General features: G+C 56.1%; 11 protein-coding genes across 11 annotated transcripts; 6 read left to right on the plus strand and 5 right to left on the minus strand.

Moving 5' to 3' along the window:
* LMH87_005471 (uncharacterized protein) lies at window positions 1–432 on the plus strand (the record flags this gene model as incomplete). The annotated part of the gene is made up of 1 exon (XM_056203195.1): window positions 1–432. One exon carries the CDS (start codon window positions 1–3, stop codon window positions 430–432), a length of 432 nt encoding a protein of 143 aa, XP_056058678.1.
* Window positions 433–1,136: 704 nt separating this feature from the next.
* On the minus strand, window positions 1,137–1,686 carry LMH87_005472 (uncharacterized protein; the record flags this gene model as incomplete). Its single annotated transcript, XM_056203196.1, has 2 exons — window positions 1,137–1,478; window positions 1,543–1,686. 2 exons carry the CDS (start codon window positions 1,684–1,686, stop codon window positions 1,137–1,139), a joined length of 486 nt encoding a protein of 161 aa, XP_056058679.1.
* An 813-nt stretch (window positions 1,687–2,499) lies between these two features.
* On the plus strand, window positions 2,500–3,435 carry LMH87_005473 (uncharacterized protein; the record flags this gene model as incomplete). The annotated part of the gene is made up of 1 exon (XM_056203197.1): window positions 2,500–3,435. One exon carries the CDS (start codon window positions 2,500–2,502, stop codon window positions 3,433–3,435), a length of 936 nt encoding a protein of 311 aa, XP_056058680.1.
* Window positions 3,436–3,677: 242 nt separating this feature from the next.
* Window positions 3,678–5,257, minus strand: LMH87_005474 (uncharacterized protein; the record flags this gene model as incomplete). Its single annotated transcript, XM_056203199.1, has 4 exons — window positions 3,678–4,319; window positions 4,377–4,500; window positions 4,551–5,155; window positions 5,213–5,257. 4 exons carry the CDS (start codon window positions 5,255–5,257, stop codon window positions 3,678–3,680), a joined length of 1,416 nt encoding a protein of 471 aa, XP_056058681.1.
* A 1,896-nt stretch (window positions 5,258–7,153) lies between these two features.
* LMH87_005475 (uncharacterized protein) lies at window positions 7,154–8,265 on the plus strand (the record flags this gene model as incomplete). Its single annotated transcript, XM_056203200.1, has 3 exons — window positions 7,154–7,374; window positions 7,479–7,750; window positions 7,814–8,265. 3 exons carry the CDS (start codon window positions 7,154–7,156, stop codon window positions 8,263–8,265), a joined length of 945 nt encoding a protein of 314 aa, XP_056058682.1.
* A 120-nt stretch (window positions 8,266–8,385) lies between these two features.
* LMH87_005476 (uncharacterized protein) lies at window positions 8,386–9,063 on the plus strand (the record flags this gene model as incomplete). The annotated part of the gene is made up of 1 exon (XM_056203201.1): window positions 8,386–9,063. The coding sequence occupies one exon, from the start codon at window positions 8,386–8,388 to the stop codon at window positions 9,061–9,063; it is 678 nt and encodes a 225-aa protein (XP_056058683.1).
* A 781-nt stretch (window positions 9,064–9,844) lies between these two features.
* LMH87_005477 (uncharacterized protein) lies at window positions 9,845–11,029 on the plus strand (the record flags this gene model as incomplete). Its single annotated transcript, XM_056203202.1, has 3 exons — window positions 9,845–9,962; window positions 10,025–10,534; window positions 10,602–11,029. The coding sequence occupies 3 exons, from the start codon at window positions 9,845–9,847 to the stop codon at window positions 11,027–11,029; spliced, it is 1,056 nt and encodes a 351-aa protein (XP_056058684.1).
* A 175-nt stretch (window positions 11,030–11,204) lies between these two features.
* LMH87_005478 (uncharacterized protein) lies at window positions 11,205–11,866 on the minus strand (the record flags this gene model as incomplete). Its single annotated transcript, XM_056203203.1, has 4 exons — window positions 11,205–11,378; window positions 11,462–11,507; window positions 11,593–11,625; window positions 11,691–11,866. 4 exons carry the CDS (start codon window positions 11,864–11,866, stop codon window positions 11,205–11,207), a joined length of 429 nt encoding a protein of 142 aa, XP_056058685.1.
* A 715-nt stretch (window positions 11,867–12,581) lies between these two features.
* On the minus strand, window positions 12,582–13,487 carry LMH87_005479 (uncharacterized protein; the record flags this gene model as incomplete). Its single annotated transcript, XM_056203204.1, has 2 exons — window positions 12,582–13,284; window positions 13,357–13,487. The coding sequence occupies 2 exons, from the start codon at window positions 13,485–13,487 to the stop codon at window positions 12,582–12,584; spliced, it is 834 nt and encodes a 277-aa protein (XP_056058686.1).
* Window positions 13,488–14,160: 673 nt separating this feature from the next.
* Window positions 14,161–15,902, minus strand: LMH87_005480 (uncharacterized protein; the record flags this gene model as incomplete). Its single annotated transcript, XM_056203205.1, has 2 exons — window positions 14,161–15,186; window positions 15,282–15,902. The coding sequence occupies 2 exons, from the start codon at window positions 15,900–15,902 to the stop codon at window positions 14,161–14,163; spliced, it is 1,647 nt and encodes a 548-aa protein (XP_056058687.1).
* A 1,180-nt stretch (window positions 15,903–17,082) lies between these two features.
* Window positions 17,083–17,344, plus strand: LMH87_005481 (uncharacterized protein; the record flags this gene model as incomplete). Its single annotated transcript, XM_056203206.1, has 2 exons — window positions 17,083–17,087; window positions 17,137–17,344. The coding sequence occupies 2 exons, from the start codon at window positions 17,083–17,085 to the stop codon at window positions 17,342–17,344; spliced, it is 213 nt and encodes a 70-aa protein (XP_056058688.1).
* Between the last annotated feature and the right edge of the window lie 2,158 nt (window positions 17,345–19,502).

Genomic DNA, 19,502 nt, shown 5'->3' on the forward strand with positions numbered 1-19,502 from the left:
ATGTGCGTCGAATACATCTACTTCACGCCCTACCTCTGCCAGCACCTGACCTGCGACGGGTCCAGCGTCAGTGTCTCGGGCGACTGCCGGAGCTGCGGCGAGGTCAAGCAGGTGCGTCTGCGCAAGGAGATCGGCGCGCCGACGACGCCGTGCCAGTGGTGCCGCGACCACGGCGTCTGGGTGCTGCACGAGGGCCGGTGGATGACGCGCCGCGAGAGCAACGCCTGGAAGGAGATTGCCGAGCAGAAGCAGCAGATTGACCGCTGGGTGGACGGGTACATGGAGGAGCGGCCGCCTGCGGGGGGCGGGGAGAGGAGGCAGCTGTCGGCCGAGGAGACCATCGAGCGCGTGACGGCGGCGTTTGAGCGCCAGAGGGCGGCAGAGCAGGCGAAGAAGGACGAGGACGTGCTGCCGAGCATCGAGGACCCGTAGACGACTGGTGAGGACGCCTTGCCAGCCACGGGGGCTACAAACTCGAATACTCGTCAACGTCGAAAGTGCAGGACGCTGGGTGGGAATAAGCCCTGAGTCGAGCATTTCGTCTTCAAAGTACCGGAGCATGTCGACCGCGTTTGTCTCGCCACACGCACAGCGCGTTTTGCATCAGGATTCCTCCGTCGGGATGTCACCGGGCTGGGAGACTGATGTAGACGGCATTGTGCAGTATGCGACAGTTCTTACACAAGACCTAGGTGAGTGATTCCGCCCAGTGCGAAGAACATGGAGAGTGGCGATTGGGAGAAGGATGAGCAGAATAGAAGACATAAAATAATATTATCAAATATCGGACCAGCTTCCATCATAAGACCTCAAAGTTCTGACTTGGTGAGATGGAAAACAACAGCACCCAGCCACGGAATCTGCAGCTGTAATCGATTGAGTCTCGGTGACTCGCTAGTAAATCCCAAGTCAATGACAGATATCTTGTATCGACAAGATGAGATTTCGCAGAAAAAAAAACCAGTATTCGCGAGATATACAAACTCGAAACAACATTCTCAACGCCAACGGCTGTCTCGGCAGACATCACCTCGCCACTCCCCTCAAAATCATCTACACCTATGTATCCCCTCAACACCTGGCTCCCCTTAACAACAACACGAAATCAACCCATCAGCGCAACTCCATCCGAGGCTTTACTGGTGCTGCTGCCCCTGCCAATTCTGTGGCGGAGGTTGCTGTCCGCCCTGCGGCGGCGGCGAGTAAAAGCCCTGCGGCGGCGGGCCGTACTGCGGCGGTCCTTGCCCCTGCTGGTACTGTCCCTGTGGATTCTGCCCCTGCGGATTATTAGCCTGCTGATTCTGGCCGGGCGGCTTTTGGCCGTGCTGCTGCTGCTGTGCTTGGCCGTGCTGGCCGGCGGCGCCCTGACCACCGTTGGCCATGGCCATGACGTCGGGGCGCTTCTCGAGGGGTTCGTGAAAGTTGCAGATGCCGCATACGACATCCTGATATCCCTTTATGGTGAATGGAACAAGGGGCTGTTCGTTGTTAGTATAGATAATGGGTTTCGTTTAGGTTGCTTCAGCCCGGGAGGGAACGTACAATGTAGCAGACGGTGAAGAAGGGGCGCTCCTTTTCCACGCGCGCGCCCATGTTGCCGCAGTGGTGGCACTGGGTGGTGATACCCTCGTAGCCCTTGACCTCGGAGCGAAAGGTCTGCTGGCCGCAGACGAGGAAGAAGGCCATCGCGGCTGTGTCGGGTGGCGGCTGTCGTTGGGTGTAGTGGTGAGGTGGAGTGGTTCCGCGGCCAAAGCACAGAGACTCAAAACGGCCGCTCAGCGAGTTGAAAGAATCGCAAGGGCAACTGTGCGGTGAGAGCGATGCGGTTTCGCGGAATCGATTATCGGTGGCGTAGTGATGTCGAACCAAGCGGCGGGGTGGCAACGAGCCAAGACAAAGTCAGGTGTTGTCGGAACCTGGGCTTCGATGTGGACGCGCGTCGTAGATGATGCGCGGCTGTGAAGGAGTTGTATGTAGATGTCGGTTTCGGGGCAACCAGAAGCGAGATGAAATTGAGTAGCTTGCAGTTGACAGATTTTATTCTTGGAAGATGGAAATTGTCCAGATGCAAACGCAAGAATCCTGTCGAGCGCAAAGGCGAAGCAGTGACGCAAACAATCGAGCTTAAACTTTTAGCGGCCTCGATCCCTGGAAAGGCGGCCGCCGAGATGGAAGCTGACCCCAGTTTATTGCTGGCGCTAATCGGAGGGCCTGTGGCGCGACCTCTCCAATCAGCGGCGCAGCTGCATGAGCCACTCGAAAATAATTTTGCCCAGCGTTCTGGAGTTTTCAAATCGACAAATCTACACTGCCTATTATTCTATTCCATCCGAACATTTTCTGCAATTTCTTCGCTATATCGGGCAACTTGATGTTCCACCCGAGCTGCGCCCGCTTGATACCATATAAACCGACCGAGGGGTAACCCCATCTTGAAATACAGCACTGCGCAAGCCCTCACACCACCAAGCGGCGCACGCGCAGACCACACCACCCACGATGCTCTACGACCTCAACATTGCCTGGTCGCCGTCCACGCCGCCGGACAAGCTCCTGCAGACCCTCGCCGCCGCGTCCAGCCTCGGCTACTCGACCGTCGCCCTCAACCACCACCTCGAGCTGCCCGTCCAGACCACGCCGACCTCGCCCTTTCCCCCAGCTCCATCCTCCTCCTCAGCCAAGCTCCCCAACGTCCTCCACCGCGCCACCTTCCCCCTCGCCGACCCCTCCGCGCCCAACTACCGCATGGCCGCCCTCGCCGCCGTCTACGACATGCTCGCCGTGCGGCCGACGACCGCCGAAGCCTTTCAGAACGCCTGCCTGACGCTCGACGTGCCCCTCATCTCGCTCGACCTCACCCAGCACTTCCACTTCCACTTCCGGCCCAAGCCCTGCATGGCGGCCGTCGCGCGCGGCGTGCGCTTCGAGGTGTGCTACGCGCAGCTGCTCAACGCCGACGCGCGCGGGCGCGCCGTCTTCATCGGCAACGTCACCAGCCTGTTTCGCGCGACGCGCGGCCGCGGCATCATCGTTAGCAGCGAGGCCAGGAGCGCGCTGGGCCTGCGCGGGCCGGCCGACGTGGTGAATCTGCTGGGCGTCTGGGGTCTGCCCAACGACAAGGGCATGGAGGGCCTGCGGTCGCTGCCGCGGAGCGTCGTGGTCAACGAGGGCGTCAAGCGCAACGGGTTTCGGGGCATAGTGGACATTGTGCAGACGGCAGAGGACCCGACGACGACGACAAAGGGAAGGGAAGGGAGCGGCGGGCAGGATACGTGCACGGATGGCGGGACGTCGACGCCGGGCGGGAACAAGCAAAAGAATCAGAAGCGCAAGACGGGGCAGCAGGAGGACGGACAACAGATAAGCAAGCGACAGGCGAAAAAGGTGCGATTGGCCAATAGAGCGGCTGCCGCGAGTGCGGACAAGTCCTCGTGAGAAAGCCGCCGGAGAGACCATTTTGCATATGATACCCAAGACGAAACGATGTATGATTACAGAGCGACGTCAACAGCTCTTGAATTTTTATTTTACTATAGATGACAGGGAGGGGGGCAAAAAATACAGGTCTAGACCAGATTCTTGTAACAATACACAAATAGAAACAAGGACAGAAAAACATGTACAAATGACCCATCGTGAAAACCCTCACACCGGAAAAAACGGACCAATCTCTGCTTCTAGACAGCCGCCGCGTCAGGTCCGGCCGTGGCGACAACCATCAAGTTGCCTAGATCCAGCAGGCTGCTCAGCGTGACTCCAGACAAATCAATCGACAGCGGCGGCGGGGGGACCGTCGCCACTGGCGGAGCCGCGGTGGTCGTGCTTGTGGGCGCAATCACGGTCGGTTTTCCCTGGACGGCCGATTCGAGCGGCGCAGATGTATCCGGAGTGGTACCTGTTGACGAGCTGGTGGACGCTGGCGCAGACGCAGACGATTCTACGAGTGTTGACGAAGAGCTGCTGGCTGTCGTCGACGTTGGGACACTTGTAGACGCTGGGGGAGGTGATGGTGGCGGCGGCGGCGGCGGCGGTAGTGCAGTTGATGTAGTTTCTGGCTTCTTGCCGACTTCAGCAGCAGGTGGCGGAGGTGGTGGAGGAGGAAGAGACGAGGACGGTGCCGGTGCCGGGTGAGCGGTTATTGAAGGGAGGCCGGGACTGTATATGGAGATGACGGAGACACCGACTCCGTTTCCGTCCTTGTTTGGCGTGGCTTCGATCACACTGGGCGCACTATGCGGCGGCACGACATGGCTCGCAGGAGGGGCTTTAGCATCGCCAGCTGCCGGAACCGTGACAGTCACGGTGACGGTAGAGTGAGGCTAGCACCAGAGGTTAGCACAAGTTGCTTTTTGATCTCCTGGCTGTGGAATACATACTGCAGCAGTGCCATCATTGCCCGGGCTGGCGCCGGCCGTGACCGTGACCGTCGAGGCTTTTTCTCTTTCGGTGACCGTCTCTGCTGGCTGCAATGATGTGATGGTAACAAACGACACTTGGAAGCTGCAAAGAGTTAGAGATGGGCCAGATGTTCAGCATAAAAAGTAACATGCCTTTCACATTTTGAAATTGATGCATTGGAAGGAGGCGGCACAGGAGCAGGAGGCGGCGGCGCAGGAGCAGGAGGCGGGGGAGCAATGACGGGAGCACTCGATGTTATGGGCACCGAAGTAGATTCACGATCAGGAACATTGGGGATAGAAGACGTGGTTCCCTGTGGCGAAGAAACGGGCAAAGCTGCGCCAGAAGAAGTCTGCGAGACGGGTGGGACTGGCGATTGGGTTGCCCCAGGCTTTCTGACTGTAGGAGTGACGATCTGAGTAATTGTCGTGTTGGATCCGTCGATTGGGAGCAGTGCAGGTTGATCTGCTCCAGGTTGCCCTGCGCCAGGTTGCTGTCCGCCCGGTTGCTGTCCGCCCGGTTGCTGTCCGCCCGGTTGCTGTCCGCCCGGTTGCTGTCCGCCCGGTTGCTGTCCGCCCGGTTGCTGTCCGCCCGGTTGCTGTCCACCAGGTTGCTGTCCGCCCGGTTGCTGTCCGCCAGGTTGTTGTGCGCGATTGTTGCCGCCTTGCTGATAGCTTCGGATTAGTTGATCTAGTCGGTCCAGATCGGATGGCCCCTCGGCCGCCTTTTGAGCATTAAGTGGTCCAGCAGTGACGAGCTATAAGCCAGTCAGCAAAAAATACGTTCATTTGTAAAATAACTTCTTTATCCTTACTGTGGCGGCCGAGGCCAAGAGAGCGTAAATAGCGAGCGACCGCATTCTGAAGCCCCGGGACTTGTCCTGGAAAGAATGGCGACGCCCGCCAAGGAGGATTAAGTTAAGAGTTGAGAGCTGAGATGCTGGTAATGACTGCGAGAACGGGCCGGCCGTTCGTGAGTAGAAGACGAGATTGCTGAATCTCCCAGATGCAAGCGAATGGGCATCTAGAGACGCTAAGCGAGGAGAATCTCAAGAACAAGAAAGTTGACCGGGGGGCCTTTGACTTTGTTAAAGGGTCAACTGGATCTATTTGTCCGAGTCGTGGGTCAGTATGAAGCGCGGTTCAAACGCAAACGACCCGTCCACCTTTTTCCAAAGATGCGAACAGGGGCGAGGAGAAGAATGTACTACTAACCTTTAAGAAGAGAAGGCCAACCAGGGGTTGGTGCACGAAATGTGCAAAGGAATTAGGAGAAGGTCATGATAGATGGGATGAAAAACATCGTCGCCTTCGTCACAATCGTAGACAGAGAGAGAGGACAGAAGAGAGAGGGAAACGCGACGGCGGGCTTCACGAGGTACTACATGGCCGCGTTTCAACGGGCGGGTGCTTGTTTCGCTGGCGCAGCCTGCGACAATCTGACCACTCCGTCGCTGAAATTGGATATTGCAGAAATGCTGGCATGACGGGGAGAATGTAGCGTTGCGGTGTAGGAGGCGAAACCCAGGATCAAACCGGGCTGGTGGGCGGCGCCACTGGATATGAGACGGGTGGTGTTACAGGATGAACGATGGGGCAGTTCATGGACCAGGGTGGTGGTGCGTTCTGGGCATGAATGTCAATTTCGTAGAGCTGGGGAAGCATGTCCCGGAGAATTTGTTATTAAAAGAGCCATGGAGGGATGAAATTGGCTTCAGCTGAGCCCATCATTGAAGAGATTGTTGACAATGATGCTGGTCAAGGTGGAAGACGGCGGGCACTGGACGAGGCATGAGCCGGCCACATGGTGTTCTAAACGTGTGCCGTAATATAATTTTTAGACCGTGGCTTGCGGCCACCAGCCTTGGGTTCGGTATTAATAGCACGAGGCGTCATATTGGGGGACGAAACTGGTCTGCGGCATCAATGGATGCAAGGGAGAGGAATTATGCTATGCACTTGGCGTGGGAGAGGCAGCTTGTCGAGAAGGCCAAGACAGATGTGGGATGACCTAGGCACAGCGAGTAAAGGCGAGCGTTACAGCGCGTTGCAGCCGTCAGCAGCAGGTTATAGGGGGGGCAAAGCTGAGATTAGCGGCCGTTGACAGTGCCAAGCCCGCTACCTACCTACCTAGGCTAGGTACCTACAGTGGGTTGAAGGTAATTCCGAGCGAACTGCCACCAATTCGCCATAAATTAGCGCTCGGAATTACCTGGAGGCACTGTAGGTAGGTACCTGACCTAAACCTAAACCTGAAGGCAGGGCAAGGTAGGCATCTAATGATTTGAACTGCCAAGATAAGGTAGGCTTTTGTCCATCAACCATGAATCTGTCCCATGCTTTTCAGAAAAAAAAAAGTACCAGATCAAGCTTTCTCTTTAAATTGCACAGCCCAACCCTAAAATACAAGCAATTCTATTAATAAATAAGCCCATGGCAAGCCTGCAAGGCTGCCAGGGCGCCGTGCGTCGGCCCATGCCTATTCCAGCATCCCCCCGGCTTGGCTTCCTGCTCAGCTCGCGCCTCGTACACCAGCATGGCCGAATCTGGCAGTGATGAGACTCATGATTTGGACAATCTTGCGGCATCAACATGCTTCCGACCGAGCTGAGCCTGCCTCCCCGGGCGCCTAGGCAAATGCCCTCCAGCCCGTCGTCGCGCTCCCCAATAAATCCACCACCTATCCCCGTCAACAACCTCTCCGGAAGCCTCACCATGCGTGTGACACTGAACCAGGGACTGATTTCCTCTCACACATGAAGCAGCAGCTTCATCGTACATGCATGGCAATGGACCGTCCTCAAAGAACGGCTGCAGGCGCAGCCGCCGCAAGCTCATCCTCCCCGAGTGATCAAGGCTCCGGCGATGTCGGCACCTCCTCGCAACACTCGTCGATGCACAACAACCCCGCAAAGAAGACCACCGGTCGCCAGAAGAAGTGGGCTGTCAAGGTACGGACTGGGTGCCTCACATGCCGGTACGTTTCCTTGCCGAAAAGAAAAGAAATTGTTTCATGCAGAAACCTTGTCCACGCATCATCATCATCATCATCGCTCTAACCAAACGGGCACAAACAAACAGCGCTCGCCGCATCAAGTGCGACGAGGCAAAGCCAGACTGCCAGCGCTGCCTCAAGAGCGGCCACACGTGCCGCGGCTACTCTGTCGCCGCGCCGGCGCAGCAGAAACGCCCGTTTCAGTTGGCCGTGGCGATTGCGCCCGACATTGCCAGAGAGTACCAAAAGGGTCATGCCACGAGGTTTGGTCCTGTCGAGGCACACAGCCAAACGCTGCCTCGCCGCGTGCGCGAGGCCGAACCCCCCGACTGGGACTATATCGAGTCTTTTCGCTACTGCAAGTTCCTCTCGCCTGTGCTTCCATCATGCTGTAGGCTAATATAATGTTTCACACGCAAAGTCTACTCGGTGATCCAGCCACATCGCCATCAGGATCTCGACGCCGGCCATGACCAGCATCTGCCCTCGGCGCGCACCAGCGTCCGCCCCAACTTCATCGTCTCGATCCTCTCGCACCGCATCCTCACCGCAGCCAAGACGGGCGGGCGCGGCATGAGGCCCGCCGGCGAGGACCCGACGCTGACGGGCGCCTGGGAGAGCTACTTTCGCTACGTCCTGCAGGTAATTGACATTGTCAACGAGTGCATCAGCGACAAGGGGCCCTACGGCGGCTACCGGGGCACCTTTAGCCGAATCGTCGATCTCGTCGCGCTGGAGCTGGAGCTGCAGGGCGTGGCGTGGCGCGCGCACATGGAGGGCTTCCTGGCCTTTTTGGAGCACTACGGCGGCGTGCAAGAGGTGCTGCGCAGACCGCGGCCGCCATTCTATCAGTTTCAGTTTCTGTTTGTGTAAGTTGGCATGCAGTGTGTACTGCGAAGAAGAAGAAAAAGAAGAAGAAAATGTGTCGGCTAACACATGGAACGATGCACTTACAGTCATGGGCTTGCTGCCAACACGACCAGCCCGGCACACATGCAGGTTTCAGGTTTTACAAAACTCACAGACAGCGACATCCGAGCAATCGTAGGCAGCTCCATGTTCATCGATATGCCGTGCCCGACAGATTTGTTCCTCGAGCTTGTCCACATTACCCGGCTGCGCGTGCTCGTCGCCAATGGCTCCATCCTGCCAGCTCACACGCAGACCATTGCCGACACCATCTTTGCCAGAATAGACGGCTTCGATCCGAACCGCTGGACGGAGAGGTCGTATAAGCTGCCCGACAGCCCCGTCATTGCCAGCATCGCGCACACGTACAAGGCGGCCGTGCTCCTGTACGGCATCATGACCCTGCCAGTGTCAACGTTTGCCCCTTGGTCCGCATCCCGAGGAGGCAACGGCGTATCACATTCCTACCGTCACCTGCTCACGGCGCATCGCAACGAGCTCCTCGCGCACGCGCGCAAGGCGTGGACCTTGCTGCGGTCGCAGTCGGCGCTGTGCTGGCCGCTCATTGTCGCCGGCGTCGCGCTCGTCAACGGGCCGCCGGAGGATCAGGCGTTTGTCGCGTCGAGCATCCGCACGATATGGCTGCACCCAAACGCATACTGCGGGCCGATTGTTTGCCTGGACAAGATACAGGCGCTGTGGCGGTCTGGCAAGACGGGCTGGGAGGACTGCTTCGACGAGCCCGTCCCACCCGTTCCGTAGGTAAGGAAAAAAAAAAACCCGATACATGTTCGGGAGTGAGGATGTTTCTCTCTCCTCTGTCCGAAGATGCCGTTCTATTTTTGTTTGCTCGAGGTGTGTTTCACGAGACGGACTCTGGCGTGGAAGTCGGCCACGTTTTGGATATGAAACAAATGTTTGGAAGTGTTTCGCGAATCCGCCGTCCGGGCCGGATTTTCCAATCCCGATACACAATTTCCGATTCTCGAGGCAGTTTTTTTTTTTTAATCTTCTTTGGTGCAACGACGGTGTTGTAACGAGCCGCTTAGTTCATCGGCTTTGCCATTCCGACGCAGCTAATGCAACTCATACAAATACGAACGTGTATACAAGAGGAAATAATTCGGAGCATCGCAACGTTAGACTACTGGTGAATAGAGCTGCAGTTTAACTTTTTAGCTAGTAAAAGGGGAGGCAAAAAAAAAAGAAGAAGAAAAAAGAAGGTCAGCAAAACGCCTCCCAAAAAGCCCAGATCGCCGCCGCTCTGCCAAGGGTCCTCCAGATCGGGATGGTGCAGCGCTCAGAGACAACCACAAGTACCTCGTCACGCTACCCAGCGGCAAAAAGGTACTTGGTCGCGCTAGCTCTGGGCCGATTATTAGGTCCATGACGTCCATCATGAGGAATCATTTCCCCGAGCACAGTCATACACTTTTCCACAGCCTCACAAGTTTGAGGCCATGTATATATTGTGAGGAAGAAAAAGCTTACGTCTCTTCTCTGGCTCTCAATAACGTGCGATTGAGCGCAGACAACCGCAACAATGGCGCCGACGCATGTTCTCGACGATTACTACCTGGCCATCACGGCCATTGTCACGGTCGGCTTCCAGCTCATCTGCTTCTTCATCGCGTACTCTTTCCAATTTGACAAAATCACTGGTCGGTCCCCCGTTCCCGTCCCGTCCCCTCTGAGCCAAACCCAACTAACAGCATCGTCGCAGATCTCGCAGGAGGCCTCAACTTTACCATTCTCGCCGTCCTCACCCTCGCCCTCGGCGGCGGCGGCAGCGGCGGCCACCTGCACCCGCGGCAGGTCGTCGTCTCCCTCTTCATGATTGTGTGGTCGGTGCGCCTCGCCGGCTTCCTCTTCTTCCGCATCCTCAAGACGGGCAAGGACGAGCGCTTCAACGAGATGCGCAGCAACTTTCTCAAGTTCCTTGGCTTCTGGGTCTTTCAGATGCTCTGGGTCTGGATCGTCTCGCTGCCCGTGACGCTCAGCAACGCGCCCAACGTTACGCGCTACCCGCAAAAGAACTTTGGCACGGGGCGCGACATTGCGGGTGTCATTCTGTACGTGATTGGCCTCGTGTTCGAGGCGGGCAGCGATGTGCAAAAGTACCTGTTCCGGTCGAGGCAGACGCGTGAGAGCAACCGCACCTCGGTGTGTGACTCGGGCTTTTTCGCGCTGTCGCGACACCCGAATTACTTTGGCGACATAATCATCCAGTGGTGTAAGCTCTTCTCCCTTTCTGTCCTTTCTTCATCCTCTGGTAACAGCCAAGCTGACACACCAAACAGCCATCTTCATGATTGCCGTGTCTGCGGCCGCCGACGGCTACGTCCACGGGCAGGCGTATAAGGCACTGTACGCCAGCATCCTCGCGCCCTTCTTCATCACCTTCCTCCTCATGTTCGTCTCAGGCATGCCGCTCTCGGAGCGACCCAAGGCCAAGGAGCGTTACGAAAAGGGCAACAACTGGGAGGGCTACAAGCGCTGGCTCGACCGCACCAGCCCGCTGATCCCGTTCCCGCCGCAGCTCTACGCCCGCATGCCTGTCTTTCTGAAGCGCACCGCCTTCCTGGAGCTGCCCATGTACGTGTTTGACCCGGCCAAGCACTCGGACGTGGCGACGCCCGGCGGTGGTCGAGACGACGGCGGCGGTGGTGGCGAGCATGCCGGCCAAGGCAACGAGGGACGTGAAAGTGCCGAGCAGCGGCTCGTGTAATGGTACTTTTTGAATGTGATGGTACTTTAGATGTAATGAATAATATGTTGAATAATGACATGACTGTATAAAATCTGCGCCGTTCGATGCTCCTGGTATCTCTCCTTCCCTGCAACGCCCCCGCCTCCAACTCCAGTCGAGAATTTCACCGCCATGCTCTTTGAGGGACTTCAAATCAGTCCAGAAGCTGCTGAGCCGACGCTTGTCCGCTGCTATCTGACGACTCCTCCGAGTACGACTCGGAGCTCTCCGGGATGGGCACCATGGCGCTCTTGGTCCAGATGTGAACGGCCTTGGTCCAGTCTATGCCCGACACGCAGCCGCCCCTCACAGAGACTACATTCTTGGACTATGGAAGAAGCGAATACACGTCAGCTTTGTCAAATCATTGATTTGGCGTCACTGCGCCAGGCAAGACGGGCGGAAACGTACATCCGTGCTGTGAACAACCCTGGTGCCGCAGTTTCGGCAAAAGTAGCTTCAAAGAACAACGTTAATATTAGAATGTTTTTTCCACAAGAATCAATATCCATCTCTGGAAGAAGTGTTGTGTTTTAGCTTACCAATACAACGTCGCCCCCGTCGAGGTCAGCCGCCTTGCCACAGATCCAAATTAGCACGCTGTACAGCTGGTGGAGATGCCCGTGTTGGTGTCGCTCACGTGTAGCAGCTCAAGACGTCCGACGCGGGGAGCGGAAACTTGGGAAAGATGGCCGACATGGCAAAGGCCGAGCTCGTCAGCGACTTGCACGCGTCGCAGTGGCAGATGTAGGTGGCCAACGGCGCGGCCAGCGGCGTCTTGAAGCGGACGGCGCCGCAGTGGCATCGAGCGTCCATGCTGCCGCTCTCACTTTTGCTCTCGAGAATTGATGGTATGAAGAGACCCACCAACGTGATTGATAGAAAGAGGTGTGTAAAAAGGCTTGGGAAAGGCACGAAAAGGCAGTTGTTAGTTAGTTGTAGGACGCTAAAACCTGACGAGGCTATGGCGGGGTCCGCCGTTGTAGTGCAGTTGCGTGGTGTGTGTTGACGGGTCGTCGCCCAGCGTTGCGGGCGTCTGTGGAAATGTGCTCTGCGATGATTGTTTAGAGTTGTACTCTTCAATGGCACGCAGGAAATTAGGCTCAGAATCACTTTCAACGGTCCTGCTAGCGGCATTGAGGCATGACTCCGTGTTCACGGGTCATACCTCCGATTTGCGGCTCAGTCGTGAATTGGCCGACCACCCCCAGTTTTCCTACTTGAGCCCTGCTAGAGCGGCTTGACGACCAGCACACGCGCAACGTCATTTACCTAATCGTAGTAAAACAGCTTGTTTTCATACACGTGCTCGTATCTCGGGTTTCACCGCTCCGTGCGTGCCAGGCAAATCTGGTTGAAGAAACATGTCTCGTCAGCCATGTGTTTGATGAATGAAAACTGCTATATGTGTACCCCAACTATTCCAAGCAATTTATAAACTACATGTCCCGGGAACTCGAATGACAAAATATACCAAAACGCCAAGTATGCACCAGCTCTTGTTTTACTCACGGCCCAAAGAGCACCATTGTTACAGTTGCATCGGCTGCGCAGCGGAACCGCCCGCCTGCAGCACGCCATCCATCCGCTCCGGCGGGATATTGATGCCCTCCAAGCCTCGCTTGAGCACCGCTCCCTTGCGCTCGTACTCTACATTCCGCGGGAGCTCAAAGTCACCGCGCGCGCCAAACCACAGTAGCGTCTCAATCTCCGGTCCTTGCGCCGGCGGGAGGGGCGCGTCGTTACTGCCCGCTGGTGCCGCCGCCGCAGTCGCAGTGCCAATCATCCCGCCCCCGTCTTCATCCTCGTCCTCGTCCTCCTCGTCCTCGTCCTCGTCCTCATCCTCGATATCCCGCCGCAAGCCCGTCCGCACAGTCTCGGTGCCCTGCGCCCGCTCCTCCTTGGTGTAGGCGTCGCCCGCCTCGTCGCGCACGTAGTCGGCGATGCGTGTCTGCGTCCACGCGCGCAGCTCGTCCCAGATGGCCTGCAGCGCCGCGAGCCCCTCGGGCGTCGCCCGCCGCGCCGTCTCGCGGCCCTGCTCCACCAGCTCCTCCACGTCGGGCTCGAGCTTCTTGCGCAGCAGCTGCGTCAGCACGCCCTCCTGCGCGCGGCCGGGGAAGTTGGTCGACGGGTGGATCGCGATGCGCGTGAAGAGCTCCGCGTTCTCGCTCAGGCACTCGAGGACCGTCGCGAGGTTGCGGTGGAGGATCTGCGCCGAGGCGTGCAGCGAGTCCCTGTGCCCGTCAGGTCAGAGAGATGGGGTTGTAGCGGGGAGGCGGATCGATTCCGAGTGTGGCTGGACTCACGGATGAGGGAGTGGGTGGCTCTTCATCACGTCCATCTTCAAGCTCCCGATGCTGTTCGATAGCTGCGCCAGCCGCGAGAGGATCTGTTCCACCGACTTGAGCTCATCATCGTCCAGACCCAGCGCAGCCATTATCGCGCGTAGTACGGATGTGTCTATCGATAGTCGTAGATGAAGATCGGCCGTGTGTGCATGCTATTTCTCGTCGTAGCGGTTGCGCAAGCTTCGGGTGCTGGCATTGAAGGATGTTGAAAGAGCGAGGTGGCGTGGGTCGCCGATTTGCAGTAGGCGGACGAGGTGCCGTGTCAGGCCAATCCGGCGTCATCCACGACAACTGCTACAGTGCGACATCAATTTTGGCCGTCAAAAGTCCGGGACAATGCCCTCTCATAAATCAATGGCTACCAAAAACTTGCCAAAATAAACGTTCTACCCGCTACTTCCAACTAAATATTGGATTACGGAGGTGCCTATGCCTTTTGATGCTTTTGACGGCGAGCCGACTGGCCTGGCCTAGAACAGCGGCGTGTCACTGTCTACTGGTCAACTACAATTACGGATTCATATTTCCACAGGAGTGTTTCTTCCCTGTCTTGTGCAATCCACAGCCAATTTCCTCTTTTCTTTTTTTTTTTCTTTTTGATAATGCATGTTTATTGATTCGTAGGCTCCTAGAAGCACTTCATTATGGTATCTTAAAACCCGCTAGACAAAGGAAATATGGTCCAATCTTCCTCCTCAATGAATCCAATCATGCACCAGGCACACCTCATAGATAAACTCGTGCTTCCATCTCGTCAGTTTCTTAGCTGCGGGTGGAGCTGACAACACCGCCCTTGTTAATCTCGTATCCATGGGTATCAACAAAGGGGAAGCGAGCCTTTCTCTCCAAATCGTCCAGAGGAATGGTGGATCGAATGTACTTCTGGCGACCGTCATCCACAGGGTCGTGGTCCCAGCTGGTAAAAGTGCCAATCTTCAGGGCATCCCAAACCAGGCGTCGGCTGCGCTGCGACATGAAAACCTTTTCAGTAATCTCGTCAAAGTTCCAGCGGGCCCTGGCTTCCGTCTCATACTTCTCAAAAACGGCCTTGGCCTCCTTCTCTCCCTCAGTCTGAGGCTCGACCACGGCAAAGCGCGCCAGGTTGTCAAGCTCATCGGGGTCATTGTCGAGGTTGTAAAGCTGAGGCTTGTCGGCGGGGCAGGTAATGTACTTCCACGGGCCACGACGAATCATCATCATGGGTCGCACAGTACCCTCGCCAGTGTATTCGGCATATACGGTATCGTTGCCAGTCTTGCCCTCGAGATGGGGCATCATGCTGACACCGTCCATGGGCAGGTAGGGGGCCGGCTTGACGCCAATGAGATCACAAATGGTCGGCAGCAGATCCAGAGTCGAAACATTCTGAGTAACGCGGTGCGGCTGGAACCACTTGGGGTAGTTGACCAGTAGAGGCACTCGGACTGAGGACTCAAAGTAGCTCATCTTGTACCAGAGACCGCGCTCCCCGAGCATGTCACCATGGTCGCCGCTGAAGATGACAATGGTGTCCTCGGCCAGGCCAGCGTCGTCCAGGGTCTGAAGAAGCTTGCCGATGCAGTCATCAACGTAACTGACGGAGCCGTAATAAGCACGCTTGGCACGCTTAATCTGGTCGTCCGTAAAGTCTTGGTCCCACAGGTCGGTCACTTTCAACAGACGCTGGCTATGAGTGTCAAGGTCCTCCTTGGCCATACGGACCTTTGGCAGGGCAATATCGACGTCTTCGTAGCGGTTCCAGTACTTTTTCTCAATGGTGTAAGGGTCATGTGGGTGAGTAAGTGAGACCTGGGAAATGTTAATACAGCCGCCCAAGAAAAGTCGCTGGCCGTATTTGCGTATTTGCAGCCATATCAAATGCGAGTTTGGGAAGGTAGACTTACAGTAAGAGCAAATGGGCGCTTGTTGGGTCCCTCACGAACGTGGTCCCACAGGTACTGGGTGCTGCGATACATGACCTCTTCGTCGTAATCGAGCTGGTTGCTGCGACCGCAAGGGCCGGCCTGAAGAATAGAGCTAGCATTGTGGTACCATTCAAGACGCGTGTCGGGCTCATCCCAGTTGACAGCCCAGCCAAAGTCGCCAGGATAAATGTCGCTGGTGAGACGCGTCTCGTAGCCGTGGAGTTGGTCGCCAACAAAGTGCATCTTGCCAGCCAGAGCAGTGTGATAGCCCCTGGTTCGCAGGTAGTGAGCGTAGGTGGGAATTTCCGAGTTGATTTGGGAAGCGTTGTCGTAGGCGCCAATCTTCATGGGAAGCAGGCCGGTGATCATGCTCATGCGCGAGGGAGCACAGAGGGGAGATGGGCAGTAGGCCGAGTCGAACTGAACAGAGCCCTCGGCCAAGCGGTCGAGGTTTGGTGTCTTGATCTGAGAGTCTGGGTTGTACATTTTGAGCTGGGGGGCGGCGAGCTGGTCGGCCATGATGTAGAGGATGTTGGGCTTGCCCCTACCAGCGGTGGTGGCGGCGCCGCCGTCGACGATGGAGTTGAGATCGGGGGCCATTGTGAAGGGCGAGGAAGCCAACAGCTAGTGGAGGAAGGGTGAGTGTTAGAGTGGCAATGCGGCGCTTCTTCTCTTAAGAGGATTGAGCTTGGCAGTGCGGAGACCAACAGTCGCTGGAGCTTCTGGTCTCGACAAGAGCACGACGACTTTTTTTTTTCGGCAGGCAATGCTGCACAGCAGAGAATAGGTGATTGAATAAGGGTAGGTAGAAGAGCTACTTTTCCCCAAGAGTACAAAGAGCCAGTTCCTCAGGAGAGTCTTTTCCTCTCTCGACAAATAGACAGCGCAACAAAAACGACCCAATGGCTAGCCTGCAATCTCAGTCAAGTAAGAGGACTCTTCAGCGATACGTGAAGAGGAAAGCGAGGCGTGGTGGGAGGCAGTAAGTGAATGGTGTAAGCAAAGAGTAAAGCAGTGTCTAAAATTACTGATTGATAAGGTTGAGGTTGAGGAGCAGAAGAAGAGAATAAGGTTGGGGGTGACGGGAGCGGCGATATTTATCCTTGAGAGCAGGACGGCGATCGGACTCCGGACCCGGGTTGCACCACACCAAGGCGAATGTCAGGGAGGGGGTCTGCATGTGTCGTATGCAAATAGCGAAGACCAAGATGCGCAAATAACTGTATATTTTGGATTAGCGCATGTGGGTTTCAACTGGTTTGATTATCAACAAGGAGTCTCTGCAGCTGGGAGTGGCGGACTGGCGGACTGGCCGCAGCTACACGGTGCACCGTGCCGGGGATGGCGCAAGCAGCAGGCACTGTGTAATGGGAGCTAGGGGTTACAGTCAGATGGCGCAGGAGAACCTCGCCTTAGCGCATATTCAGACAAGGTCCCCAGCCCGACGTGTTCGGCCGTTGTCAAACTCTGAGGAGCCAATGAGATGGCCGCGCGCTGGTGGTCGGCCGCACTGTTAGTCTGTTGGGGACTGGAATGGCGCCCACCGTGCTGCCTACCGTCTTTGGAGGGCGCCTTGTGTTGGCCCCACGCTGGGCTGGCTGTGGTAATTAGGTCGCGTGCGCTGGCAGGGAGCAGAATGGCAATTGATAAATTAGTAGGTACTTTGCAGGGGCAATAGGAAACCATCATGAACCGTCACCGACGTTGATGCATACTGGTAGCAACGGCCATATAGTGGCTTGCAATTATTCAAAGCAGCAGCCAATACGGAGAATGATGCATGAGGTTGGTCGCACCTGCCTTACTCCGTCCGTTTGCACTGCTGACTGAGCAGCAACGTGTCCAGCGTTTGCCATCTGGTCGGCCTTCGTTGTTATCCTACACCAGACTTGAACGCGAATTCCAGCTCCGTTTCATCGCCATCTGTTGTCCCGCCCAACCTCGACGCCCTCAGGCTGGGTCACGCGCCATCGCCATGCCGCCTCTTGTCTCTGTCTCACTCGTTCGCCCCCGGCGCCGGCACTGCAAGAACGGCGGTGTGACCACCCGCCGGGTCAGCAGCCAAAATACGAACGCGCAAGAACCACCAAGCACAAATCAAACAAAAATCCACATAATACGCCTCTTTTAAACGTAGCGCTAGCCTAGGGGCCTCCCTACTAGTCGGCAGACTTCTATCCCAACCCAAGGGGTCACGCTCCGACTGCAGTTACTGGATTTGGCGGCGCCAATGCCATCGACCGTGGTTGGCTGGACCAGACTGTTGCTTGTCTCGCACCACGGCTGCGTCACAATCGCCAACTGTCAGTAAGACGCGGCCGATCTGATTCATTCGATAGGAACCAGTGGCGTTGTAGCGCTGCTGATGTCACGTCGATGGGCTCGTAAGCTCTGATGTAAGGTTCTTATCCCCATGAATCCCGTCTCTCATAATAGCCGGTTTCCAGAAGGATTTATCTCAGGACCCCCAAGTCTTACAACCAGAGAAATGCAGGCTAACTTTGCAATCAGCCACCTAGGCCTGGAAAGGGTCCTTGGGTCCCAAGAGATTATGGTGGGGGCCGTCCCTCGCGCCCCGAATGCCCTCGCCCGGTGGGCTGTTACTTCGCAACACCACACCAGGCTAGCCCATACAGTACGCCTGCACTGTATAGCCGATTTTGGCATCTCTTTCGTTATTCTTCGCTCCGAGCACGCGACTTCGGCTCCTACCATCCCGTTACCGATATCCTGACATTGCCTCCGAGCCGTCCGACAGTCCTGCACATCAGACTGAGACTGGCCTTTTGCCTCTTTTTGTCCTACGCACCACGGCCACGACGTCTACCAGCACCCCAACCTCAGAACTGACGGCGACAAGTTTGCCCCGGGGCTTTCTTGGCCTTGGCTTTGCCTTTCAGCAATGCCTCTAGTATCCTAGTGCGTGGCCAGTCAGCGGGGCGACTTTGGCTCAGACCAGTGAAAATCAGACGACTAGGCGCACCCGCGACGTATTGCCTATTTCGTGTTCCAGGGCCAGAATTGCGCAATCCCAACTCTGCCCTTCATGTAAGCCAGCCTTTCCGGATGCACGCCAGCCCACCAACCCGCCTTTTTCCCCTCCCCCCTTCTCGCTTCTGCTTGACCACCCGAGATCCGCTAGCCCCAGGTCCGCCGACAGCCACACGCACCCCGACGCCGTCGAAACAAAATCCTTGCTCGGAGCCCCGTTCTCTGGACCTGTGTGGCCACTCCATGCAGGAGCTCAAGGGGATAGTTGCAAGCCCAACCACTAGCTAAAGTGTCGAATGCGATGTGCACTTGCTTTCCATGTAGGGGCTTACAAAATATGCACCCATCTTCCGTCACGGTCCGCTCCCCCAAGCCAGCTCCCGTCCGGCAAATCGCCCAATGTCGCCCAAAAGAATTTGGTTGACAGTTGGCAGTGAAGGCGACGCTCTGACGTCAAGTGGGGCCTCTCTGCACTGACATGTGGTACCAGTTTCGTGCAACCGCTCTCACTAGATCAACAGCAAACGTTATCTCTACATCACGTATCACGCAATTGGTATTATATCATCATGATCCACGTGTAACTGTCTGTGGTTCAGATTTCTTGCCCAAATGCCTTTTCCAATCAAGACCAGCAGCATGTGGATGACACCAAGACTTGTGCAAGAGAGAGTCGATCGAAGGGGGCCGCGCCACTGGTGAGCATGTTTTAAGATTAAAAAAAAGAGGCCATGTCGTACAATTGTTTGTAATTTCTATCCATTTCCTATTTGCATAATACTCGCCCCTCCCATTGTCCCTTGACGTTTCCATGCCCATTTGTTTGTCGTTCGTCTCATTCACTATCCATTTCCCTTTAGACCAACTTTGCCCCGAATATACGCCGTCTCTTGTAAAGCAGATGCAACAACCTGCTTCTTTCTTCCAATACACCATGCGATAGAAAAGAAGGCAAGGGACAAGTCCAAAACACAACGAATCTAACAAAAAAAAAACAGCGCGCACACTTACACACATAAAAAAACCAATGCAAACTCCGCAGTGTCAACGAAACCGTTGACAGAAACAAAACAAATGCCTCGTATACCAGTGATGCCAACCATTGTACAATTGCCTCATTGATCCCCAAAGGAGGGATGAAGAACAAGACCAGATTATATGTAATTGAAGCGAGAAGTGGGAAGACGCCTTGAAGAAGAAGAAAAGGAA

Source organism: Akanthomyces muscarius, chromosome 1 (genome assembly GCF_028009165.1).
Source record: "Akanthomyces muscarius strain Ve6 chromosome 1, whole genome shotgun sequence".
In the NCBI taxonomy this organism is placed as follows: domain Eukaryota; kingdom Fungi; phylum Ascomycota; class Sordariomycetes; order Hypocreales; family Cordycipitaceae; genus Akanthomyces; species Akanthomyces muscarius.